This window comes from Podarcis liolepis (genome assembly GCF_965112155.1).
Source record: "Podarcis liolepis genome assembly, chromosome: 10".
NCBI classification, from domain to species: Eukaryota; Metazoa; Chordata; class Lepidosauria; order Squamata; family Lacertidae; genus Podarcis; species Podarcis liolepis.
The window spans coordinates 24,828,515-24,856,454 of NC_139562.1; the positions used below are offsets into that span (position 1 = coordinate 24,828,515).

Here is a 27,940-nt window from a genome sequence, read left to right on the forward strand (position 1 = left end):
TTAAATAACCAAACATACCAACGTACTCTTAACGCGATATAATAGCATTAATTAAATGCGGTTCTAATCGAGAGTGACCAAAGAAACACCCGCGTTAACAAAACCGATATACAGTATATTGCTGCTACTGTTGCAACTTGCAATATTATATCAGTCATAATATCACTCTCTCGTATTAACACTGAATCCTCCTCATAATCATAATTATTTATAAATAATCATAATTATTTATTTCCTCGAGCGGGCCTCCCCCCCCCGCCCACTCCGCCTCCCGCCTTTTCTTTTCCTCCGCTAACTCCTCGTCCCCAGCGGCCGCTTCGGACCTCGCCGCGGCGCATTGTGGGTAGCGGGGGGACAAGATGGCGGCGGGCGCCGCTGCCCTCAACTGGAGGCGGGTTTCTTCCTTCACGGGGCCGGTGCCCCGATCCCGGCACGGGCACCGCGCCGTGGCCATTCGAGAGCTGGTCATCATCTTCGGCGGAGGCAACGAAGGCATCGCCGACGAGCTGCACGTGTACAACACCGGTACGGGGTGTGCGGGAAGCGGGGGGAGTGAGAGAGAGAGAGAGAGAGAGAGACTGAGGGAAAAGCAGGCGGGCGGGCGAGTGGTTGTTTCAGGTATCCGGACTCGCGAGGCACCTGGCGCCGCTTTCGTGAGGGCGGCCGTCGCCCCGAAGAGGGCTCGTGTGGGGTGTGTCTTGTCTGAGAGTATTTGCCTCAGAGGAGAGCGCGGCGGCATCTTAGCGGCGGGGCAGAGAGAGCCTCTCGCCCCAACAAGCCTCTCGTGCCGCCCCGAAAGCTTAAGCCGCCACCACGACGGCGGCAAGGGCAACGACATCTTCCTGTCCCAGGTGCTGCCGGTGCCTGCCGTGTAGCGCCCCCCCCACCCCCCGTGGCATTTGCAGCTCCGCCGCGCTCAAGGGCATCCCCGTGGATGGTCCCCAGAAGGAAAAGGAGCAAGGCTGAGGCGGCTTGATCCGGGGCAACCCTGGCTGTCCTCCTGTTTTGTTCCGTCTCTTGCATGTTCAGTTTGAGAGGCCGTTGGGGGAGCGCTGGTCGGCCGTTGGGAGGGCGGGGTAGAAATCAAAATAAATGTGAGGCATCCTTTGTTCGCCCTCTTGGATGCTGCAGGAGCTGAGCTTTCCAGCTTTGGGAAAGTGTCGCCGGGACTGGATGAAGAGAGAGGAAGATGGATGAAGAGAGAGGCTGGGTGTTACGTTTCTATGACTTTACCTGACTTGCGTGTGTTGTGTTAGGTGGAAGGACATTTGTTAATAAGGGAGTTGCTGACAAAGAGAAGCGAGGGCGTGCTTCTTTTTTTAACTTTTCCTCCTGTTCCAGCTTTGCCCTTTTAATATACCGTCCTTCCACCAGGGATGGAGTTATTCCTGTCCTATAGCTTAGTGTGCTGTCGGGCAGTGCTGATCAGATGTCAGATCATCATAGTGGGAAGGTTTATGGTGGTTGAAGGTTTACCTGGCGTGCTCTGGTCCATGGGGTCACGAAGAGTCAGACACGACTAAACAACAACAACATAATAGTACTGTATTGAAAATAACAACAATGACCTGTGTTTGGGTCTACCAAAGGTGTGTGAGAGAAAGGGTTTTTGTAAGGCTGCAGATGAGAAAGGATAGGTGAGGTAGGTGCAAAGAGAATAATATATGGCTGAATACAGTGTTGAGAAGTGGAATAAAGTAAAAAAGCATGATGGAGCCCTGCTAAATGTTTCCTAATCAATTAGCATTCATTGCTAAGCTTGCTTTCAAAAGTGTGGGAGTTCTGCAAAACACTCCACGTTCATCGCCAAAGGGCTGTGTAATATTTCTGTAGGCAAGTTGCCTTTTCAACAAAAACTGACCAGGTTTGTGGGGGGAGGGGACAAATAAAAATATTATATAAATGTACAGCAAGGCATTATAAAACAACGTGGATGTGGCAAAGTGTTGTATCTGAAAGGGGTATGTGCATGTATTTGAGGCTGCATTAGGAACTTGTTATGTGGAGTCTGATGTGAAGATGAAGTTTGTGTACCCTGTGGAGATGGTGTGCATATATAGTAAGGTGTGGAAAGTTATGCTGTGGTGGTGTTTTTCAAACTGAGGAATGGGGTACCAAGCTTTCTGGATGTCTCCTTAGGCCAGTGAACAGGTGGAGGATAAAGCTACACAAAGTGTGGGTTGTGATGGTCCAGCTGTCTGTTTGGGGTATGTATTGGCTGGATATGAAGTGGATGCTTGTGCTGAGAGAACAGAAAGAGGATTTTGCTAGAGTTGAGTATATTAAAAGGCGAAAGGTTTGGAGTTGTCTGTCTATGAAAAAAGTTTGTGCTTAGGCACAAGTGAGGATACAGGACTTGAGTTAAGTTTTTTGTGTTTTTTTGTATTCATATTTGGCCCGAGATAATGTGATGTTTAAAATCTGCTGTGAGCTAACATCTGCAAATGAGCAGTGGCATCTTTTTTTCCTTATGGTGAAGATAATTGGCCTGTATATGAAAAGTATGATTATTTAGGAAAAGGAAAGTGGAATCAGATGAGGCAGGAATAGGATGTTTTACAGTTTATTTATTTAATGTATCTGACTGTTTCCCCCTTCTCCTGATACTCAAAATAGTGTTCAAAGCAGAAATACCTTACAAGGAGGAGATAACATGAGGATAATGAGGTGCTGTTAAGATTTCTCCTAACCCTCTTTATCTGACTACAAACCTTTTTGTGATTTGTTTATCAGCCTGTATGTGTTTGGCTCAAGATAGCTGACTTAGGTGAGAAAATACATCTTACTGATTGGTGTTCTTACTTGAAGTCTTCTAGATCTTCCGCTTTCTGAATAATCTTTTTTTCCTTAGGTGGAAAGTAGGGAATATTCAATTATGCTATCCTTGTCTAGAGAGTTAAACTTTTATTTGAAAATATAGACTCTAAAACACCCAGTTAAAGTGTTAAGTAATGTAGCATCAGTTCCCTTTGTTAAACAGTGAAGTTTCTTCTTTGTGATATTTAATATTTAAATCTACCTTTTGGTTTCTTGTTCAGAATAAAAATACTGTACCAAGCTTCAGACCTCAGGCTATCTACTCTGTTTACAAAAATGTTATTTTCTGTGTGTTTTGATCTAGCTACAAACCAATGGTTTCTTCCTGCTGTTAGAGGAGATATCCCACCAGGCTGTGCAGCCCATGGTTTTGTCTGTGATGGTACCAGAATACTAGTATTTGGAGGAATGGTTGAATATGGAAGATATAGTAATGACCTATATGAATTACAGGTATGGTGTTGCCTAAAATCACTTCTCTAGTTGAGAAGAAACAAATGAAACCAGATACATTTAACTAATACCAAGGTGGAATTTGCACACATATAAAAACAGTTCTGAAAATGCTTTTTAGAAAAAGGCTCACCATCGCCATCTAGTGTCACTTTGTATATTGCACTTAAAACACACTTAAAATGTTTTATTTGCAGCTGTATAGCTGAGTCCCAAGAGAATCATAGGGTAATTTATAGCGTAATCCTATAAATGTTTGCTCAGTTCCATTGAGCTCAATGGGACTTACTTCTATTGAAGTATAGGATTGCACTGCACATATCTTATGTTTTTAGCAGGTACCTGTTTTGCCTATGCTAAAAATGGACACAGAGTGCTTAAGAATATGTTCTTGACAACTGGTACACACTATATAATGCTCCCAATAGCAAGTCTCGATCTGGCACTTCATGTGAAGCATGAAGGTTTATCCTGCACCCATTTACCTTGGAGTAAGTCTCATTCAACTCAATGGGACTTACCTCTAAGTAGAAATGATTACACTGTTAATTATTTAAAACATTTTTATAGCAGTAAATAATCATAACAAAAACAAAACAATGAAACAGTGATTTTCATGGATTTTAACCCCCAGCCTATGTCTGGTAAACAAAAATTATGTTTGTCTTGTCCTGAAGACATTGTAAAGTTGCTGTTAGGCAAGCACCTCTAGGGAAGATCCATAAGCTGGACACCACCACTGAAAAAGCCCCTGTTCACAATTCTACTGATGATAAAATAAGCAAAGTCTTCGATCACTGGAAAAGGGAGCAGGCCTCTCCATTTTCTTATGTAGATCAGGAGAAATTGATAAAATGCATTAACTGCAGGTTATTCTGTCATGAATTTGTATACATATTTTACTTTGTTAATGTGTGAACTAGAATATCAAAATATGATGATTCCTCTGTTAAAGATAAGATAACCTGGTAAGAAAGTTTTAAGTAGGAAATGATTTTTGTCTCCATGTCTCTTTAACTGAAGAATTCTGCACAACCTGATCCGCTTGAGAGCCTCGTCAGGAGACTCCAGGTGGAGGGGGATTGAGACAGTCCCTTTCCGCAAGCATTTTTTTGACCTCTAAGCCACTAAGTGTGACTTATGAGCAGATGTAGGTTAACTTTAGTCTTTTGCGAAAGGCTTTCCAAGACTTCAGCTTACAGACTCCTTGCCTCAGTCTATTTACAAATAGGGAAGGCGGACTTCCTGATTTGAACCTCCCCGTTTCGATACCCAATTAAACGTTTAAAATCCGATTCTCCCGTATCAGCTCTATTCACAGGTAATTACTTTGGAGTCAAATTGTCCACAGGAAAATGTCAGTGCTCTCCGGCAACAGCTATGCAGCTTCACTCCATGGAAGAAGCAGACGATTCGAAGCACCGCGCCACTCACCCTGCGTCACTCCGGGTCCCCGAAATCGGGTTCCCCCGCGAGTAGGGGAGGCGCAAAAGGTGCCCGCCGAATCCCACGTTCACAGGCTTCTCCCGCCTGTGATTTTTATGGGTCTCCACCTTCGCCGTGGCGGTACAGACCCAAATTCCCACAGGGCAAGTTCCTCCCGATCAGAGGAACTCCGCCATTGCCGGAGGCACCAACCCGGAAGTCTCGTTAACATGCTCCTGTTCTGTTTTCAAGGCAAGTCGATGGCTGTGGAAAAAAATGAGACCTCAGCACCCATCAACAGGCTTGCCACCTTGCCCTCGCCTTGGCCACAGCTTTTCCCTGTATGGCAACAGGTGTTACCTATTTGGTGGGTTGGCAAATGAAAGTGAAGACACGAACAATAACATTCCCAGGTATGCTGATGAAACTGGAACAGAATGTTTGGAATTCTTTGTTTGGAACTAATATTTGAACAGTTTAAAAGGAGGGAAACAGTTCTATGGTAATAGTGATTAGAATATAGCATACGTAAAGGATGTTAAAAGGGGAGTCTGTGCATTGAAGAGGAAGCTTAGCAACCAGTTATTGAAATTTGATCACCCTAACTTCTAGGACTTTGGATTATTAATGTACATTTGCTATTCAAAAGCAAAACAAAGAATGCTAGTTTGTCAGTTAGTATTAAGAACTTTTTATGTTGAAACTTTGTTACTAAAATGTGTTATAAAAAAGAATGGTGTGATAGTGACTTTGGAAGGTTGCGTTAATCCAATAAAAGCTTTGATGCTATAGAAACTCTTCAAACTGTAATCAGTAAAATCTCAAGAAGTATTAGTTTCTCTTTAGTAGTTCTAAGTTTTAGCATCTTTGTATGTACTTCAGTTTGCAAGTTAGTTGGTTACAGGGTGGATAAAAATAAATGATTTTTTAAATTTAAATTGGATTTTAAAAATGAAATTATTCTGGAGGAAAAATAATAGTCTTCTATTTAAGTTACATTATAGTCCAAAAGCTATTCATCAGGAAATAAGGATTTGTTTTAAGTTTTTCATGTGTGCCAAAACTCAGTCAAGTCCCCCCCCCCCAAATGTTTAACCACATCAGTTAACAAACATGGATATATATGCAATAATGTTATTGTTTTAGTTAAATAAATTGTTTAAATGGTCATTACGGAAATGATTATTTTTCTCCTTCCAATAAAGTACAGCAGAAAAGTTGTCCAGATATAAATAGCTAACTTATTAAACCTCACCATAATTTCATAATTATCTGTCTATGTATTTATAATAGTATAATCAAATCAGTAATTTTTGATATAACTGTAAAAACTACTGAAAATTTATTATTCCAAAAATGAAATCTTCATATGGTTGTAAATATTAAGATTATACCAGTAAAAATGAGTCTTTCTGTAAAAAAATGATTTAAATCTAGCCTTACTGACTAGTGATTTAAATCAATTTGATTTAAATCAAATCCACCCTGGTTGGTTAGACTTATTTAAGGCAACTTAAATAAGAATAATACTTCAGGTAGAGAGGTAGAGAGTGTTGTATCACATTCTGTGTCGGCCCACTGAAATCAATGGTCTTACATCAGTGATGACTAGCAATGCCATTGCTTTTAGTGGATCTATACAGAGTTGGACGCAACCCACAGACTAGCTTTGGCAAGTCTACAGGAAAAGAGAATTCCAAAGTAATGTGATACCTCTTTCGTTCTTTCTCAAATTTAGCCAGCTCTGCAAAAACACATGCAGTTTTGTTAGTGGGCAGTGTTGTAAAACCGTATTGATAGGCTACAGTTTCCTTGCAGTAGTTCCATAAAGAGGTCAGTGACCCTTTTGTTTCTTTCTTTCTAATGTATCTAGATATTTAAATGATTTCTATGAACTGGAGCTACAGCATGGTTCAGGCGTCATGGGCTGGAGCATTCCAGTGACCAAAGGAGTGCTGCCTTCACCCCGAGAATCCCACACAGCTGTTATATACTGTAGAAAAGACTCGGGAAACCCAAAGATGTTTATTTTTGGAGGGATGTCTGGCTGTCGACTTAATGACCTTTGGGAGCTTGACATAGGTGAGTACAGTAAAGTTACAAGTGTGAAGTTTTGTTGTATTTTTACATGATGAAAACTGATTTGTTGCGAAGGGTTTGCAACTTTAATTGCAGTGTTGGGAGGCAGCTGTGGAACTGTGACTGCCTTGACTTTGCCCTAGGGCTGTTTCACACAGTACACAGCAACACATCCAAGTTTGCTATAATGTATATTCTGAACAATGAGCTGTAGCTAGTCCTGGGTCTTTGTCGAGTGCATATGTGTGATACCATTCCCCCCCCCCCAATAGCAATTGACTGCATTGAAACTGAATATTTTAGGCAAGAACTTATAAAAGGTGTGAAAAAACACCCTTTTAAGCTCAATTTGTAGTATGTTCTGACACATTGCAGCAACGGAAGCTGCATTTGTTTGTCAAGAATGTGATAAAATATTCAGTGCTTATCTGGTAAAGGAGAGTCCATGCAGTGCATTTTAAAATCCTTGTTCACGAACCTGTATAATTAAAAACAAAATAGTTTCAATTGGCGTTTTGATGGAGGTTGTAAATCTTTGTCCTAAAACTATTGCTGCCCTTGCAAAAACGGTACTTGGAACAAGGTTCATTACTCCAGAATTGTAGGCAGAATCTGGATGGCACAGACCTATCATCCCAAGTGATCATATCTTGGAAAGATTTATATGAGCAGGAGATCTATAAAAGTCAATAGAGACTGTTCCTGTAGATCCTTTTTGAGAGGTGATGAGGCAGTGCAAAATTAACAATATTTTGTTGGTTTTGCTGTCACTCTCCATAAAAATTACTTGGGAACAAGTGAGCACCAGTCCTGGAAAATCTGTGGGATATTACAGATTTCTGTAACACCTGAAATTGAGAGGAAATTTCATAATTTAAAATGTAATATTATCAAGTAGCTACAAATACTTTACTTGTTATATCTACAATTCACATATTTTATATATAACCCCTAGTACCTGCATTCATATATTCCAAAAGGCTTCTCTGATCTTTCTCAAAACTGTTTATGCTTAGCTCTTATACAGTGTTTCCTGAAATCTAAAAGATGCACGATAGTTTGTTGGGGTATACCGTATTTTTTGCACCATAACACTCACTTTTTTCCTCCTAAAAAGTAAGGGGAAATGTCTGTGCGTGTTATGGAGGGAATGCCTACGGGTGGCATGCCTACGGATTTTCCTCCTCTAAAAACTACGTGCGTGTTATGGTCGGGTGCGTGTTATAGAGCGAAAAATACGGTAGTTCATAAATATTCAGGAAGTAAACCCTGCTGTAATCTTTTTAGTAATAACTGCTAATAACATTTTTGTTTAGACAAGCCTACTTAGACATAAAGAATGTTGATGTATGTTTTTATCTGTTGTTACTTTATTCTGTTTTTTAAAAAAATATTTTAAATAGTTGCTTTTTAATGTTTTTACTGATAATTTTATTGTTTGAGTCTCTTTGTAAAGTCCTTTGAGGTGTCTACATTTTATGAAATAAATAAACCAAAAATATTCTTTTTCTCTGTCCCCCCCTCCGTTTTTCTTAATAGAAACAATGACTTGGTCGAAACCAGAAATTAAAGGGACAGTGCCACTTCCCCGTAGTCTCCATACAGCCAATGTAATAGGAAACAAGTATGTCTGTTGTTAAAAGCTCACCTATAGAAGGTACACCTAGTAGGAGACTGTTACCGTAGTGTTTGTATTTAGGGATCCTGCCTGTGTCCTTCTCTGTGAAGTGCTTTTTGAAACGGTCTGCTACAGGCTGAAAGACTTAACTGTGGAAATTGAAACATATTGCTTGCATTTTGCTGAATGCCTGGAAACTTTTCACTGTTTTATTTGGGAATATTTAACTCTCTGCATTAAATTACCTGAAGTTAACATCTTTTTGTGGGGGGATGGGGAAAGGCAACCCCTTCTATAGTGAGAGCTGCAGTATTGTAGCTTAACAGAGAAGACTTGCCTTGAATTGAGCATAGTATAAGTGACTGCATTAAAAAAGAATTCTGTGATGAATCACAATGTCACTAGAAAAAAATATCTTAAAACATCAACGCTAATAAATGACATATCTGGAAGCTGCTCTTTATTAGCTGAAATAAAAGTTTGAGATGTGTAGAAATTAAGGCCTGTTGTAGATAAGAACTTGATATGTTTGGTTGTTTCAGGGGCTATTAATGCAATTTTAACACTGCCACAGCCGTATTTAGATATTTGATCCAATGCAGCATGGGAGATTGGGGTTGTGCCGGCTGATCCACCTTCCTCCACTGTATCCATCTGACTCCATCCCCCAAATATTCACACATTGGATGTCCCATTTTTATACCTTCTTAGGAATGTAGGCCCACCCTATCATGTGTAGGCCTCAAACCACTTGAACCATATGATCTGCTACTTATGTATGCATGACATTCAAAATGTAAACATCAGAGCAGTCCAGTAACAGAAAGGGCAGGATTCTGACTTTCCTACCACATCACTTACTATATGTTGGATTTTATATTTTCCTAGGGCTTCTGTTTAGAGCAAGACAGGGACATATGTCTCTAAACCAAAGTTCAAAAACCTGGTCTCCCAGATGTTGGACAGGACTCCAACTCCTATGCTGCCTCCTGTGATTAGCCATGTTGGCTGAGGTTGATGGGAGTTGGAGCTTAGCAAGATCTGGAAGGCCATAGGTTTTCTACTACTGCGAATAAATCTTACTAGCTTAATGAAAATCTAGCATAAGTAAACTGTGAGACGCTTATGCTTATGTCTCCTTTGATGGACAGAATTGAGCATCTTCATAACACACACACACACACACACTCATTTGTATGTTTCTTTGCAAGGGATTGGTTAGTTCTACATCCCACTCATTTCAGTACTGCTACAGTTTCTCTCATGCCATTCACAAAGCCCCTGCATTTTGTCATGTTATATGAGCTCCTGTTTCTCTGTCCCAGCTTCTGCCAACCTAGCAGTTCAAAAGCACACCAGTGCAAGTAGATACCGCTGTGACAGGAAGGTAAAAGGCATTTCCATGCTCTCTGGAACTCACCATGGTGCTCTGTTGTGCCAGAAGCAATGTAATCATGCTGGCCACATGACCTGGAAAGCTGTCTGTGGACAAATGCCAGCTACCTCGGCCTGAAAAGTGAGATGAATGCTGCACCTCATAGTCACCTTTTACTGGATTTAACAGTCCAGGGGTCCTTTTACTTTACTTACTAATCCTATACCCCCCACTCCATTTTGCAACAGATAACCCAACAGATTGGTTAAAGGTACTTAATGGTTTTGTTATGTGGGACTGTATTTGGTGTAACATTCCAGTGCTTGATAATAGATAGCTACAAACAGCTCTTTACTTGTGGTTGCTTCTTGCGATATAAACATGTGGGAAGACAGTGTATGTAACGTCCAGCTATCTGCTGAGAGAAATGTTACCATACCTTTTCATTGCAGTACATTATTTCCATTTGTTAAACAGGATTAGCTTTCCATGTGGTTGCCAGCTATAAATTTTCAGTTTCCAAAACTCATTAAATGTACCCCAAAATGGTCAACCATGTGATAAATGATTGTCTGTAGCTACATGCTGTTCCTGAGACAGTTTTCAGATTGTGTTTTGTAAGAACACAGATAATTTGGATAGTTAACAACTACTATTTTAATTTTGAAAACTAATTATAGGGATCCTATGTTAACTATAGCTTTTTAATTAAGTGTGGCATGGGGGAAGGAGGTGGCAGGGGAGTCAAGTTCTAATTAGTAAATGCAAAGAAAACACAGCTTTTAAAAAAAAAGAATTGTCAGAGAAATTAATATAGTGGTTGGAGGGAGTGTGCTTCTGAATACTGGTTACTGGAAACTGCAAGAGAGCAGAATGCTCTTGTGTTTGGGTTCTGCCTCAGGGCTTCCCATAGCCATCTGGTTGGCCACTGTGAACACAGGATGCTGGCCTAGGTGGATCACTTTTCTCATCAAGCAGGCTCTTATTATGTTCTTAATATAGAAAAAAAAGCTTTAGAAAATAAATTAGCCTGTCTCTTCCCACAACACCCTTATATTTGCAGAATGTACATTTTTGGTGGATGGGTTCCACAGAGCACAGATGATAATGCGTCTTCTCAAGATGAATGGAAATGTACTGGCTCATTTTCTTACCTAAACTTAGGTTAGTATACCTTTGCGTTTGTTGTTAATTTACAGAGCAGTCCTCTATACCAAATATTCCAGGGGTGGGATACACTGCTGCTACATGGGCAGAGGGAGAGAGGAAAAGTGGTGGTCCTGGCCAGTTGAGTGCTGGCCGCTTATATGGCCCTTGAGGGGGAAAAATTCCTTGCCTTCAATAGTCCTTGAAGAAATGCTGCCCTTGACTTCAAAAAAGATTTCCCTCTGCTACACATTCTGAGCCAAAATGGGAAGGGGGGAAATGCACAACCAAAACATACAAGTGTGGAGGAAAAATGGCAAGCCATTGCAGCATCTTTGTAAATTTCACCAGTGCTCTCTAATTGGGGTGTAACAACAACAAGGGAACATATTAGGAACACACTCAACATCAGTGGCAGTGAAATTCCTTGTGCCATGGTTGGTGTTTGTGCCATTGCCAGGAATGTGGCTGTTGATTGATGGATATAGGATATGGCTCATGTGTTCCTTTTCCACAACACCACTGTGTTTCAGCAGTTTCACGGATGTAGCTTTGCTAGTAGAACAGTTCCATTTGCCAGTGTATCTTGTGGCACCTTGCATAGTTGGGCTTCTGCCATATCCTCTGTCTCCTCTGGCAATCAAGTAAATGTTCAGGTTTCAACAGGAAGAAGCAAAATATTTGAAGCTGGAATCAGTTTTAGACCAATGATTGCACTTCAGTCTATTTCTTTATAATAAATGATAGCCTACTTGGTTTTGCTATACACAACCAGCCAGGAGCACAACATTTCTTCAACATCCCAGTCTCTATCCAATGAAAGATACATTTGATACAAACAAAAAACAGCCAAATAGACTCTTTGATCTAAGGCTGACAAGCTAAGATTCAGAATTTACAGAAAATAAATTGACTAATTTCATATTCTTAAAAAAAACTGTTATGTGCAGAGATTTGTCTTTGAATTTTTATATCTGCTCATATCCGTTTTATAGATTGCTAATTTTACGTGATGTTGTGCATCAGTAAAATAATGTAAGATTTTTAAAAATCCTATCTTTGGACACTGATTTTGATTGTCTGTTTTATTTACTTAGATACCACAGAATGGATAGGTCTGATAGGAGATTGCCAGGAAGACAAAAATAACCTGTTGCCAGGCCCAAGGGCTGGCCACTGTGGTGTCATAGTTGGCACTCGTCTGTATATATGGAGTGGCAGAGATGGATACAGAAAAGCTTGGAACAATCAGGTTTGCTGCAAGGATCTTTGGTATCTAGATACCGGTGAGTACCCGCTTAATGTTTTCCGGAACATTACAGATGGTTGTTATAGCTTGTTTGAGTGTTACATGCATTTGGTTTTTCAAAACTTTCAAAAACACTGTTATTGTGCAACTGAAATTTGTAAGGATCATCCTTATTCTGGAAGTCCACATTTAGGGTTGATTTAAACATAACATTATCAATTCTCCAACCCAGATTCTGTAAGGCTGGCTGTGACCAAAGGTTTCCTTTCTCACACAAGTAAGTTATAGGCAACCTGGTGGCTGTGGACTGGAGTGCTTGATAGGTGGTTAATTGCTTATTACTTGGGTAAGGAACCTGTGCCATTTGTTCTGCAATTTTCATTTGTGCATATACTTCCCAAAGGGAGGACCCAGTCCTAAGAAAGAAATGTCTGTAGCCTGATAGACAAAGCCATGATGTGGCTAAAATCCTAATATCCCTGGATTTCGTCAGTTTGTTCAGCCCTACCAGTTTTAATGAGACACATGCAATCTTAACAGTGTGTTTTATTGACAAAAAGACGGTTATGGTTGGGCTTACAGATAGAAACAGTTGCAGCATTATATTTCTTGGCTTTGCTTAATAACTTGTTGGAACATAGACTTTTTTGGTATCATAGATAAATATTTTGTTGAGAAATCATAGCCTGTTCTAAAACACCGCATCCTATTGGTAACTGGAGCTCACTATTCTCCTTTAAGAGAAACCACCAGCACCATCACAAGTACAGCTGATCAGAGCTACTACTAATTCATTCCAAGTTAAATGGGATGAAGTTCCTACTGTTGAAGGTTATCTTCTTCAATTAAATTTGGAGATGCCAACACCTGTTACAGCTGAAATACCTATTAACATGGCACCCGAAGCACCATCACCAAGTGTGCAAGGTAAGATAGTCCATCTTTAAAAATCATTTATAAATAATAGGTGCAGTCTAGCTGCAAGGCTATTCTTTCAAAGGCATGAATTGTCTTAATTTTTGAAGCAATGTGAAAGTAAAGTCATTTCCTCCGCTATAGCCCCAAATGCACTTTGGAGAGGGTGGGGTAACAGATCACCATGTCACCCTTGCCTTGCCTTGTGTCATTTCATGTCAGTAGAGCAGGAATCTGACTAATCCTGTTACTTCCATAGTTTCAGTCAGGTATGGGAGCAAGTAGAGAATGCTGATTCTTAATGTTCCTTATACTTTATAAATGTGAAGGAAGAGTCTGCACGGTGTTTCCTCCAAAGGGGGAGAAAAATCAAGGGTGGGAAAAAATAATACAATATCCTTTAGGCACTGACCTGACGACTCCTGACTTACATTATATGTTTCACTTTCGAATATGTTGTTATGAGAAATGGAGGTTTTGATCGTAGAGAAAATTCTTGTCTTTCTGACATTGATGAGGACTGAAAATGTGTTTGTGTGATAACTGAAATGGAATAACAGCCCTCAGAGCAGCTAAAAGCTTTATGTAAGATTCTGCTGTTGGTCATTCTTACATTTACATGAAAGATGGTTCTTTTCTCCAGCAAAGCCTAAAATTAATATCATCCTTCCTTCAGGAATCAAGCTGGATCTTCACAGCCAAACGTTCAGTAAAGTCCCAAACAACGTAAGTATTTACGTGTGAAGGCTACAAATAGGAATAATTACTCTTGCTTGCCTGGATGGACAGTGGATGTGTGTGTGTGTATAGAAGCTAGCCTACTGTTTGCCACTGGCATGTGGCATCCCCAAAGGTTACCCAGAAGGGAATGTGTCCCTTGAGCTGGAAAAGGTTCCCTGTCCCTTCTTGGGAGCCTGCTAGGCCACATCATTTAACTTGTGCAGGGGCTGAAATGGAAGCAACATTGACTCAATGCACTGATTCATTACTACACAAATCAAAGAGCTGTCCTTCTAGTGTGGGGAGCAACAGAATGTTTGATAGAGCTTTCCCCGGACACTGCTGCTTCCAGCGGGTGAGACACAGACTAATTGAAGTGTGCAGCAGAGATGCATAAATTGAGAATTCTGACAAAGTTGCTCTTTCTGTCCAAGGAAGACATTAGATTGTGTCTTAGATGCAATAAGTGGGATACATAGTATTGAAGGGCTCCCTTGGAATTGAGGGCTATGCTGTGAGAGCCTAGTGAAATATAATTATTATTAAATAATTTCTGTTACTGTTCTTCCATGTGTAGGTGCAAATTTCAATTTCAGAAACTAAAGTAAAGGTCCCGGAACCTGAAAATGCAGAGAAAAACCATTCCGCTTCCAAAGAGTCCAGCACCTCTTTATGTTTGCCTGCTAGCACTTTAGGTAAGAAGAACCTATGGGGCAGCTTATATTTTATTATTTATCTATTTCATTTTTATGCCACCCAGTGATGGACCTCGGTGTCTCAGATTTCAGTGGCACCCTGTGCAACGCCAAAATCTGCCCTCCTGCCTCTTGCCTTCCATTGGATGCAATAGTGGTGGTACCTGCTGTGATGTCCCAGAAGCTCCACGCCTGGGGCCACTGTCTCAGTTGTGCTTCCTTAGAGCTGCTTCTGTACCACCTTTCAATATACATGTAAACATACTGTATTGGCCCAAATATAAGCTGCACCTTTAAAATTGGAGGGGGGCAAAGAAAACACGAAAAAATACCTGAATATAAGCTGCTCCCTTCCTCGCTGCTCCTGGCTGCGTACTGGGCGGGAAGGGCGGGGAGGAACCATGCCGCATTGCTGGTGGCCTTTCCCCTTCCCTGCTCTCTCCCTTCCTGGCCTTGGGGGAGAGGATGGGGGAATACAAGTGGGGGAGGCACCACTTCACTGCAGGAAATAAGCAGCTAGCCTATCTTTAAAAGACATCTGAAGGCTGTTCCTGTTTAGGGAAGTTTTTTAATATTTAACGCTTTTAACATTTGATTGGAAGCCGCCCAGAGTGGCTGGGGAAACTCAGCCAGATGTGCGGGGTATAAATAATAAATTATTATTATTATTATTATTATTATTATTATTATTATTATTATTATTATTATTATTATTATTAATTTTCACCACACTCCTGATGCTGTTTGCCCCATGCTCCTGGCTGCATACCGTAAGGTCATGAATATAAGCTGTACTTTACCTTTTCAGGGTCAAAATTCGGGGGGAAAATGCAGCTTATATTCAGGCCAATACTGTGAGATGCACTTGATGATATAAGCAGGACAAGAACACATGCTCAGTTTAATAAATGAAGGTCAACTAAAGTTGAGTTGAGTGAAACTAGTCCTTATACAAGGGCAAATGCTCTTTTGGAGGATGCAGTTGGGTTTTCCATAGCTATGAGAAGTAAAATAGCCTGTCAGTTCAGGCAGTAAGAGACATTTCCACACACGGGAAGCAGGTTCAAAAAGAAAAGTTTCTGTTTAAAGCTCTATACTTTTGCTAGATAATATGAGAAAATGTCAGTGATCTTGATAGGAACTGAGTTATTAAAATCTGGCTGGAATAAATGGCTTTGACATGGTATGACGTAGAGGTTGCTTATCTTGTCTGTTCCTGAACAGCATCTTTTCTCCTGAGAACTCCTGCCAGAGCTGTATTGCAAGTTCTTCTTGGTGTAATTTTAAAAACCAGCATTTTAAAAAAGGAGTGAGGCAGCCATTCACTCAGTAATATATATTAATTCCAAACCATCATACCTGATCCTTCCACTCTGCATAGTTATACACTCTCTATATAATTATATATACAGTGGTACCTCGGTTTAAGAACAGTCCTGTTTACGAACGATTCGGTTTACGAACTCTGCAAAACCAGAAGTAGTGTCCTGGTTTGAGAACTTTACCTCGGTCTAAGAAGAGAATCCAGACGGTGGAAGGGCACCGGCAGCGGGAGTCCTCATTAGGGAAAGCACGCCTCGGTTTAAGAACGGTTTCGGTTTAAGAATGGACTTCCGGAACAGATTGAATTTGTAAACCGAGGTACCACTGTAGTTGCTATTGATACCGGGTAGTTTTACTGTTTCCTAAATTGAAAGTCAGCATTAAGCTATGTGTGCATCACACAAAATAGGATTGAAGCTTTCTTTTTGAAATACATTTGAACAATAGCTGGTGAAAGCTTTATTTGCTGAAGTGTTTTTCCTGAATTAATAATAGTTCTTAATATCATTTTTTTCTAGTTAAAGAGATTGCTATTCCCCCAACAAGTGTTGCTGCTGTTAGTCCAAATGATTCAGCTATACAATTGCCTGTAAGTACATGAAATTTTAAAGTAAAGGATATTGCCAGTATCACACTGGTGTATTCCATTTTTCACATAAGTTTTGTTACACCTAGACATCATGATTTTAAATATACAGCCCAACAGGATGCACACCACCATCCCTCCATGCCTGATTTAGCCCTCTGGAAGTGTCTTCTGCATAAACCCTACTGAAATGAAAAAGAGTTAAGCAACAGCAACAATTCTATTATTTACAAGGCAATTAAAACATAACATAAACAATAAAACCATATGAAAATCATTTTACAACCAATTCCAGCAGTTACTGTAAGATATAGTCTTCAATAGGTGGTAGCATGTGCAGTCAAAAATAACAGCCAATATTGCAATGGAAAGGGGGAGCAGCTGGGTAAATTAGGAAGTTTTTCACTTGTGTTGCAAACATAGAAGGTACATGCTGTAGGAAGGCTGTTCCATATGGTAGGTGCTACCACTGTAAAGTCCCTTTTATTTTAAAATATTGTGGTACCAGCAAGTGCTGATCTCAGTGTGCAAGTAGCTCTACAAGGGAGGTGGCGTTCCCTTGGGTAGCATGATCCCAAGTTGTTTAGGACTTCGAAACTAACAGTAGAACCTTAAACTTGGCTTGATAGTAAATGGGTTTGTTCAAGACAATGAATGGTGCTCCCTTGAACTGCAGTTTCTAAACCAGTCTTAAAGGGCAACCCCAGTTATAGTGTATTGCAGTAATCCATTCTCAAGGTTACCAGTACATGGATCACTGTAGCCGAGCTATCCCTGTCCACTAATGGGTGTAGTTGGCAAACTAGCTGAAGTTGGTAACAAGTGGTAAATATCAGCAAGGACATTCTCTTCTTTGTGAAGTAACTTAACAAATGATGGCCTCCAATTTTGAAAAACATATGCAAGGAAATAGGATTTAAAAAAATGTTTATATTAGTCCAGCCAGCAGAACCCATGGAAGAGACCAAATGAGTATTTTTTTCTAGCCATCAAAATTGAAAGTCAGAAGTGTTTTTAACTGAACACATGCTTTTATTCTAAAATCTCAAAAAATTATTTTGCATAACTCTTGGTCATTTCAGTGTCTTTCTAGAAACACTGCCCTCTGCGAGAATGCTGTCAGTAAAGCTGTAGCTGAACAAGGCAATTATGGAGTCAAGTCTTGCCCTGTAGGTCTGGAGAAATCCTGCTTTAGGCAACTCGTGTAGCAGAAGAACAACTTCTAGAGAGAAGGGGGCAGATGCAATTTCTTGTTGTGCAGACCATCCATACTCTAATGAAACTTGTTCTCCAAACCACAGAAAACTTCACCACCAAAGCAGAATGCAAGAAAAAAAGAACGAAGGTGGTATGATGTTGGCATTTTTCAAAGCAACAGTGCTCTAGTGAACCAGTTCTATTTGTTGCAGGAAGAAAAGGCCATAATTTCCAGCAAGGTAACTGTTAATTTCTTTACCTACGTATTCTAACATATTCTAACATGACTTTCTCCCCTGTTTGAACATTTTTATTATTTTTCTTAGTGTCTAGTATTCATTCATTTTGTTGGGAATTCCATGCCACCTTTTGTTGCAGATATGTGGATTGTTACATGTCACATGTCTGTTTACATTCCAGCACAGATTGCTGGCATGATTTATGTATAATAAATGTGTAGTTTAGTATTGTATCCACACCTCAAGCCTCATCTGTTGCGTAGTTTACACCTGCTGCTAATGTGTGCTCAAGTATGCACTGCAGCTTGAGTCACAGACGCATGTCGGAGCAGAGGTCGATGGATCTCTGGAGCAGCAAGGCTGAGAGGGGAGATGCTCCAGCTGGGGCCAAGCCGGGGGGCTTTTCACCCCCCGGCTCCAACACATTTATGTCTTTGTTTAATCTGCTTTTTGAGAACCATGCTCTACAAAGCAGCATGTAAGATACGTAAAATAAAAACGCAAACCTCAATATAATATAGAGTAAAATGTTGATTTCATAGGAATTTCAAAATCTGTTTCAATAGGCAGACTGAATATCCATTGGATATCTAGTTGGATCACTTTAGAGTCCCACACTCAATAAACTATCAGCCTAGATTTTGTATAGTTCAGTGTTTTTTTATTTCATATCTATTGCCCTGTGGCTTTTGCATTATTGCTGTTTTATTCTCGCAATTGTTACCTGTTTTCAAGTCCCATCCTCCTGCCCTCTAAGTTACTTTAAGATCCCCAACACCTAGGATCTCCTAGAAAGATTTGTCTGCAAGCACAGCCAAAGTTAAGCCCATTAGAATCCCACTTACCACAATGGGAAAGGTTTAAATATATGTCAGTTGCTTCAATATTATTACTATTTTTAATATATTTTTTATTAAAGATTTCTTGGTTTACAAAAGTCTGTGCAATGTCTCTTTTTTCAAGTTACATTTTCTACAGGCCAGTTTCATTTGCTGACACATTAGTGTTACATTAGGAAGAAACGGGGGAAAGATGTGGAGGGGGCCATGGTGGGTGGCGGTGGGGTCAGTTGCTTCATTGACATCAGTGGGCTTTGAACGCATTCAGGTTTGCCTGAACTGTGCTCCTTACACCTTTAATATTGCTAATGACTTCTTGTACAAGGAAGCTGAACCTAGCAGGCATTCAGGATTCTCCATCTGCAAAGGAATAGCATGCTAGTTTCTTTAGATTATTTTAAGAAATATGGATCAAATTAATGTTTAATTTATATGTCTTTGTATGCTTTTTTTTTTAAACTTAGGTAGATAATGCAGATATTCCAAACAACAGTTTACTTAAGAAACAGGATCTTGCTCCTGGCACTTTATACAGGTTCAGGGTTGCGGCAATTAACGGCTGTGGCGTAGGGCCATTCAGTAAAGTCAGCGAATTTAAGACCTGTATCCCAGGATTTCCTGGAGCACCTTCCATTGTCAAAATTAGCAAGGTAAGAAATGATGCAAAGCTAAAGAGGCCACTCTTAGACCTCACAATTCTTGGTAAAAGTCAGTGATGGCAATATAAGGTACACTGAGCAAAGTAAGCAGACTTGAAATTGAAATAAGCAAAAGTCAGGGGAGGAAATCTGGCTCACAGAACTATACCTCAGAATGCATAAAATCTTAATCCAGTTTAGCATTGTGGCTGTCAGCATGAGCTGTGAGCAAGGAGTCTTCATTTCAATTTCAGGTCAGGCATATTAACTCATTGGTTGGCCTTAGGCAAGATGCTGTGTCTCTGCCTCAGCCCCATATCTGTATTGTGTAATATATTATTACATTTTTTCCCAACTTAGTGCCCTTCAGATCTTTTGGACTACTGTTCCCTATCAGCCCCAGCCAGCTTAGCCATACTGGCTAGTGCTGATGGGAGTTGTAGTATAAAACATCTGGAGAGCACCAGGTTAAAGAAAAGAAGCTTGTATTATAGCTCTACCATTGAGGATTACTAGAGAATTACTCAGGAAAATATATATGGAGCACTTTTTTGTGCATTACAAACACTAATTGCCCATTCTCCTAGGTTGGGGCAGTGGTAATTGCCTATCCAGGGTCTGAGTGCAGAATTGAAGCATGTTCCTCACTACTGAGGAACCGTAACCTGATTTCACATACCTGAAATTAAAGGAAACAGCCCTGTTCACAGATGGCTGGGTACCCTAAAATCTCTCTTCTCCCAAATTAAATCTGAAATATAAATCTTATTCTGTATTGATTAACTAATGAAACTTTATATGCTAGTACCTACACAATGTGAAATTAATTTCCCGTTTCCCCTCAGAGTGCAGATTGTATTCACCTTTCATGGGAACCTCCAGTTTCGCCTTCAGGAAATATCTTGGAATATTCTGCCTACTTGGCTATAAGAACCACCCAGCTGAATGAAAATCCTCATCAGCTTATGTTCATGAAAATCTATTGTGGCCTTAAGACCTCATGTACAGTGACTGCTGCCCAACTTGCAAATGCCCACGTTGATCACACATCCAAACCTGCCATAGTTTTTAGGATTTCAGCCAAGAATGAAAGGGGATATGGACCGGCCACGCAAGTTCGATGGCTCCAAGGTAAAGGGGGTGATTTATTCAGACACCCTGACTTTTCTCTATAATATGTACAGGTTGTTTGTTTGTGGGAACTTGTTCTTTAGTAATACATTTGTATAATTGTCAAGTCAAAATTATCTACTGGCATATATTTTATGTTTGGAAATCATGAGAAACTTCGTCCAAATGATTAGCTCAACATAGGCTGTTGTGGGTTGCGCAATATGGGTTGTGGGTTGCATCAGCGTTTCATTGGGCAGATGTGCAAAACTGAAGGGCCAAAAGCCACTTCTCTGACTTTATGCAGCCAACTCCCATCTCTTTGTAGGAACATCTGTTTATCAATGGTTCTGGTCGCCTTTCTTAAATTGGGTGTCTTGGCACTGGACGAGATGCAGCCAATAGCTGCCAAAAGGATCAGAGTGTTGGAACACCACCTCTATGAGGAAGGACTAAAGAGTTGGAAGCTTTTTAGTTGAGAGAAAAGATCTCTATGGGGGGACATGATAAAAGATACATACAATCATGCATGGTGCAAAGATATACTGCAGAAAAAACATAGAGATTGCTTAGAGATGAGGATCTGGGGTTGTGGGAGAAAAGGAGGAAGCGGGTAACAATGCAATTGAAAGAAAGCACTGGGCTAAATATGTATAAAAATGTTTACCCACAGTTAACAGCAGTGTGGCCTTCAATAAAAATAAAAAAGTCCCATGGAATGATTTGAGGTGTGTACCCCTGACAGAGGTGACAGGGACGCGGGTGGCACTGTGGGTAAAACCTCAGCGCCTAGGACTTGCCGATCGCATGGTCGGCAGTTCTAATCCCCGCGGCGGGGTGCGCTCCCATCGTTCGGTCCCAGCGCCTGCCAACCTAGCAGTTTGAAAGCACCCCGGGTGCAGGTAGATAAATAGGGACTGCTTACCAGCGGGAAGGTAAACGGTGTTCGGTGTGCTGTGCTGGCTCGCCAGATGCAGCTTGTCACACTGGCCACGTGACCCGGAAGTGTCTGCGGACAGCGCTGGCTCCCGGCCTATAGAGTGAGATGAGCGCACAACCCTAGAGTCTGGCAAGACTGGCCCGTACGGGCAGGGGTACCTTTACCTTTACCCCTGACAGAGAGAAATAAACGTGGGGTGTCACTGTACCATTGCACGTAACGCTTTGGCCCCTAGAAGACTTTCACAGGGCTAGGAGATGGAAAATGAATCTCCTGTTCATGGGGCTTCACTGTTTGTTATGATTGCAAGCTGGCATTTGCAGGGCAGTAAATCCAGACTTTAAGTTCAAGTACTCTTGATATTAAGTGGTTTATCTGTATCGGATTGAACATGACTGTTCCGGATGCTGGAAATCTAAAGCAACTTTTTCCTCTTCCTTTGCAGAAACGAAAACATCAAGTTCAAAGTAGAAATGGCACATTGTGCTGCAAGTTGTGAAATAGCTGTTAGCTCTCATGGCGTTTTGTAACTCCGTCAGATATTTCATTTGATATTGTCTTAACTTCACAGCATCAACGTTGTACAGTCTTGCAGAACTGCACCTGCAGTGGCTGCATTTTTCATACCACTTTATCTAGTAAGGTCACTTTAGAGTCCCACGCTGATAACTCAGAGGATTACATATGCATCTAGATTTTTGGAGAGTCTTCCTTCCAATAGCTCCCAACACATAGCTCCCCAGTTGCATTAGCTTCCAACAGATATAGAAGGGCTGTAGCTCAGTTGCAGAGCATTTGCTTGCATAAAAAAGGACTCAAGTGCAGTTTGGCATCTCTAGAGAGAACTGGAAAAGACTCCTCTCTGGAGAGCCCTGTCAGTCAGTGTAGACATTATTGAGTTAGATAGACTAATGGTCAGACTCAGTATAAAGCAGCTTCCTGTGTTCGTAGACGTAGATGCTCAGTTTTATTTTAAAAATTTGCAGAATTTTAAAATCTAGTTTGTGATTTGGCACGAGAACCATTTTCAAAGAGAAGCCCATCTGAAAGAATAACACACAAACTTGTATTGAATTCCCTTTGAACTGTTTTTAAGGCAAACCTATGGTGCTTCCAGGTGGGGAATTACTACCGTAAATGGGCTATTCAGATAACACAAATGCATTATTGGCAATGGATTTTTGTAATTCATTGGATTTTCCTTGAAAAGGGGGAAATCAAAGTTTAAAGGGGGGGAGATATGGGCAAGCACTTGGATGCCTACAACATTGTGTGGACACTGCAAACAACAACAACAACAACTTGCATGCATGAGAATCCCACAATAAACACATGTCTGGAAGCATACCCCCCAGAGAAGCTTAACATACAGTTTGGGGGTTTATTTGGGGAGCAGCTGAAAGAAATGTTTCCCCAAACTGGTTATTTGCACATCCTTGTGGTTTGGAGTCCATAGAACTATTACAGAACATGTTGTTCAAAGATGGCAGTAAATATATCACATTAGAGATGCTGAAAGTAAAGTATTTGGTTTGCAAACATAACAGCAATTGCCTAATGCTGATAGATTGAATCAAAATTTACCATTTAAGCTTTTTCAGATGAATGTGAATTGTCTCCCTTTCCCCCCTATACCACTTTAGTAACACAGGGGTTGTTGCAAATACACTGCTTTCTTTCACGACCTTTGTATAGGCACCATACCAGACACGACTTGCCCATACCAGAAAATTTAAAAAGCATAGGAAGGTTTTATGTGTTTAAATAAAATAAATATCCGTAAGTCTGGCAGGGTATGCTGAAATTCTCCGTAATTTTTGGAGAATGAGTGGAGTTTGTCAGTTTGAAAATCAAGCATGCATTTCCTTCTTCCCATGTATTCAAATTTGCTGGTGGGAACGACAACCAGTGCTATTTTTCTAGAAAAAGAGGTGCCAGAATTCACCATGAACACCTCCCTTGTTCTCTTATAATGGTAGTGGCACCCATTGGAGAGGTGCTGGAACTGAGTTCTGGTGAGTTCCAGGTGAAAAAGCCCTCTTATGGGAGAAGTCTCTGAAGAGCTCAGCATTGGTCTCTGCGCTGAGGCAGCAGATCTTGTGCTCTGTTCCCCTGGCATTCTTCCGTCCAAGCAAGAATTAAAAGAATATCTTCGCCTAAGCTGATGGCTAGCTGAGGGATGAGTGGACATCTTTCTCAAGGATGGGCTGCTTTCAGCTGCCATTTCAGGCTGGACCTGTTACGCCCACTTCAATGCCTTTTAAGTCTCTGTATTACATGGCTTGTACTTTACAACAGAGACATGGTGAAAAGATGCCAGAGGGCAAAGGCAAGTCTTCCAAAAAACTGACCAATTGGTTAGACAAAGCGACATCACATAATCAAGTCAGCCCTGAAGACTCTCAAGCAAATGCAAAAGAGATATAGGTGATCATAAATGAGCAGGAGTTGCTCACTCCCCATCTTGATCTTCATGCAGATCTGTTCTCCTTTGGCTTATATTCCATATTCATCATGTTATCTTAGTGCTAGGCAAGTTATTTCAGTTTACAGTAACTTAAAATGTATAGAATATTTTAATATATTCATTTTTGTAAAGATTTTTCTAGTGTTTGTAAACACATTCTAATCTTGGAAACTATCCCCTGATGATATGCAAATTGCTCAACTGGTCAAATCTGTTATGAAAAACAAACTTAGTGTAAATGCACTACTCTTAGTTTCTCGTGGGCATGGGAACGTTAAATCTGTAGATATTTTGAATGTTTACAAGAGTCTTTACATGTTAAAGTCCTCCATGATGTATGCTTCATTTTTTAAAAAAAAGAAAAGAAAAGAAAACTGTATGCTTTGTTGTGGCATATTCATGCTATTTTGCACTAATAAGAATTTAACTTTGTAACATTTTTGTGTTGTTTCCAGAAAATTTCTGTAGTGGTCTAAAGTTAAAGCAAATTTGCACATATTTGCATGCTTCTGTGGCGTACATTTTTCTTTTCCCATTAATTTTCTCAATGGCTTGTTTTTGCCTTAGTTTTTATATCCTAATAGTGTTGTTTAATATACTTTTACCTTGATCATCTTATCACTAATGTGCCAGCCGCTTCAGGCTCCTTCACTTTTTTCCTACAAGGGAGTAGAGAAAAAACAGCATGTGCACTGCAAAAAAAGACACCAGGACAATGTTCATCTATGGCAGAGTACATGGCTATGCATATTCACCCTACACCTTTGTAGCAAAAATGTTGTGCGTGAAGCGATCCTTAATAGGAATGTTAATCTGTTCCTAAACACACAAGTGTACTAAATAGAGGCAGTTGGATGCCGTTTTATAAATAAATAGTTATTTACCAAATTATAGAGTAAAATAGCTAAAATATGCCTGTATGCTCAGTCAGCCTTCACCAGCCTGGTGCCTCCACAGCTGTGCGGCGTCTGATGGGAGTTGTAGTCCAAAACATTTGGAAGTCACCAAGTTGTCAAAGGTTGCACTAGGTGAATATAGCGTAAGGCACAATCCAACAGGGACATGGCTTTGTGAACAGCTGTGCTATTGACATTCATTTGGATGGGCCCTGTGCAGGTTCCTATGGATTGCATCCTTTGGCATTTAAATAAGATTATTTTGTTTTGAAACCTGGCTAAATGCAAATGTGCAATAAAGTGAAAATTTTGCACTTCCATTTTTTTTCTATCAATGCCTAATAAATTAAAGAGGGGAAGTACTCGATCTACAAGATCAGTTTTAAAGTGGATAGGGTAATGCTAGTGGTTTGCAATCATTCCTTGTTCACTCTAACAGGACTTCTTTGAGGAAGGCTGCTAGTAGTCCATTTTGAAATGGGGAAACTGAAGGTGAGAGAATGTGACTTGCCCAAAGTCCGTGCAAAACCCAACTCATCTAGCTTCATCCCCAGCAGCGACTAACACGGTAAGGAAAAGAGACTTGGTCAAATGACCACCAAGAGATTCAGTACATTAGAACTTGTGGCCTTTCCTTTAACAGTAGAATACTATCTTCGCAGTAGATATGTTTGCACAGTGTACGTACTGCAGCACAATCGATAGTGCCATGAAAGACCAATGGCAAACATTTCTTAAGTGTTCTTGAATCGATAAAAAATTAAGTAGCACTTTCTGTTGGCTACTCCCTAAAGAAGGGGGTGGGGTTTACATCAACTAAGTTGTGTCTATGATAATGAGAGATGTCAATTGATTAATATAAGGCTTGGTGTATTTTATATATCAAGCTAAACATGCCAGGCCACTCTTATAACTGCACACCCAGTTAAATGGGTTATACATCAAGTTCATCAATAGAACTTAACATGTTCAGTTTTTATGTTGGAAAGGTATCAGTCATGGAACTTTATAATACTGTGTCAGTTTTGTTTTCCTAAGGTGTGCAGGGTGAAATGAATGAACATTTCATTCAAGTTACACAACCTTTCTAAAATTATCCCCACTTCAGAAAAAATATGTGAAGCTGCCGTAAGATTCTGAATATCCTTGGTAATTAAAATTATACAAGCTACACAATGAGTACAGAATATCTTGGGACCTAAGATAAGACTTAGGTTGTTCTTAACTAGTGCTGTGAAATCTAAACTTCAGGAAACATTTAAGGTCAGAGGGTTATATCCAACAGTCGTTGCGCTTGTGGAGCAAATTCCACTCGTGCAGCGGGACATTTCCTCCCCTCTCCCCGTGTACCCCTGAATCTGCTCTTGGGTTTCCTTCAGGGCCCCAGAACAGATTTGAGAGGTGCAGGGTCACAGGGATGGGAGAATTTCCATTGCGTGAGTGGATGTTCTTCCACAGCTGGAGTGACTTCATTGAATTCAACCCAGTCTTCAAAGCTAAAGGAAGGCCTTCATAGTAAAATAAATGCTATTGCCAGAACCTTAGTTCTTCCCTGAATTGTCATAGACAAGCAATGTGCTTCCCTCCTCCTTGGTCACCACACACTACTTCCAACTCTGGATTGGATCTAGAGCTGCCATAGGATTGTAAAGAAACTTTTCATATTAAAGGGGGGGATCTAAGCAATTGTGTATTTTTTTTATTAAAAAAAACTTTTTTAAGGGAGGCAAGCTGTGGCAGAATGTGAGAAATCTTGTGTGGCTACTTAGCTACGAATAACTTTTGATTGTAGATACATTACTTAACAATATGATCTGTTGAGTATATCTGTGGGTATTTTTGCACTTTGAGTTCATGTTTCTGCACTTGTTTTTAAGGGTATGTCATGACTACCAAAGGTAAATTTGTGGCAGTGTTAATCCAGACATGATTTTCAGTGTAAGTGCTTATGCCAATAGGATCTTATATAATTTATCATACGTCTACAGTCTTCCCCTGTATACATGAGATTAGTAACATGCTTATTGGTTTTCTGTAGCTATCCCCCACCCCAATTGTATAACTATTTTTGTGGCCTGTTCCTGTCAATAGCACTTAAAATGTATAAATCCCACTTTAAATTTTATATTTGAGGCCTATTCTGTGTAGCGTAAATATCTAATCAGTATATTTGGATATCTGACCCATTAGAATTTCACTGAAAATATAAAATCAGGCTGTTTGAGAAACTGGTGGATGCTCTTTTTGTTTGCATTTGTAAAAATGTATGTGCAACATCTTGTATAAATCTGAATCCATCTTATAGCAACTTCAAGGAATAATGGGCTTTGTATGAAAATTATAAGTAGAAACATCCATGCTATTTATGACATACTACATCCATTTAACTTAAGATGTTTTGTGACAATGAATATATAGCTATGTGAACAAGTAACTGGCCAGATTTGCATGATTATATCTTGACTTAATAAGCCACAATATGAAAAACACTTTTGGTTGCACTTGTAAGCCCATTGGATTTTGGGTAGTCAGAATCGGAAGCCTCTTATTAACCATAGTTCCCTATTTTGTCTGAACTAGGAAACTATGGTAACCAACTTCAGGAGAAGTCAGAATATTAAACCACTACTTGAAGTTGGTTTATTATTCTCACTTGTTCCAAAAGAGGCAACGATCATTTCCCAGTGTGGAAACAACGGGAAACTGTGGTTGAATAGAGGCTTCCTGGTTGGAAAGTGCTGTCAAAAGGTTATCTTTGTTTCTTGAGGCAAGATACATTTACATGAATGCGGCCATTATTATGTATGATTTATAGCAATATTTGACCATAGTTTCGAAGTAGAGCACATCAGCAAGCCATAAACTTTAACAAAAATGGTGTCAGTTAACTGGAATGTTGAGGATATGGTTAAAGCCAGCTAGTTACTGTCTTATGGCTGAAATAGTCTCTACAAAGAAATCCAGTATTTTGTACAACAAAAGTAGCATTGTTCTTTGTAATAATAAAGTGATTTGTCCTAATAATCATGTTTACTGGTACACTTTTTAAAAAGTGGTTTTCTGGAGTTAAGAACCAAAAGCTCAGGGGACCACTACTGAAAAGGCTGCCTCTTGAGCTGATGCCCTCCAAACCTGTGAAGGGGGTACACAAAGGGGCTCATGACGGCAGGGTCTGGGTTCATAACATGATTAGGTGGCGCCTTAATATATTTC

At 40.2% G+C, this 27,940-nt stretch overlaps 1 protein-coding gene across 3 annotated transcripts; it reads left to right on the forward strand.

The window, feature by feature from the left end:
• Positions 1-299: 299 nt before the first annotated feature.
• HCFC2 (host cell factor C2) lies at positions 300-27,751 on the forward strand. Of its 3 annotated transcripts, none has more exons than XM_083462002.1 (15): positions 300-525; positions 3,122-3,270; positions 4,948-5,108; positions 6,569-6,777; positions 8,314-8,398; positions 10,831-10,931; positions 12,011-12,199; positions 12,904-13,089; positions 13,754-13,803; positions 14,375-14,492; positions 16,334-16,404; positions 17,703-17,837; positions 19,141-19,326; positions 20,160-20,445; positions 21,810-27,751. In XM_083462002.1, the coding sequence occupies exons 1-15, from the start codon at positions 360-362 to the stop codon at positions 21,833-21,835; spliced, it is 2,118 nt and encodes a 705-aa protein (XP_083318128.1). In that variant the 5' UTR covers positions 300-359; the 3' UTR covers positions 21,836-27,751. The 3 variants fall into 3 exon arrangements, with proteins under 3 accessions (XP_083318128.1, XP_083318129.1, XP_083318130.1); XM_083462003.1 differs by lacking the exon at positions 300-525 and adding an exon at positions 545-1,212; XM_083462004.1 differs by lacking the exon at positions 300-525 and adding an exon at positions 1,221-2,767.
• Positions 27,752-27,940: the final 189 nt, after the last annotated feature.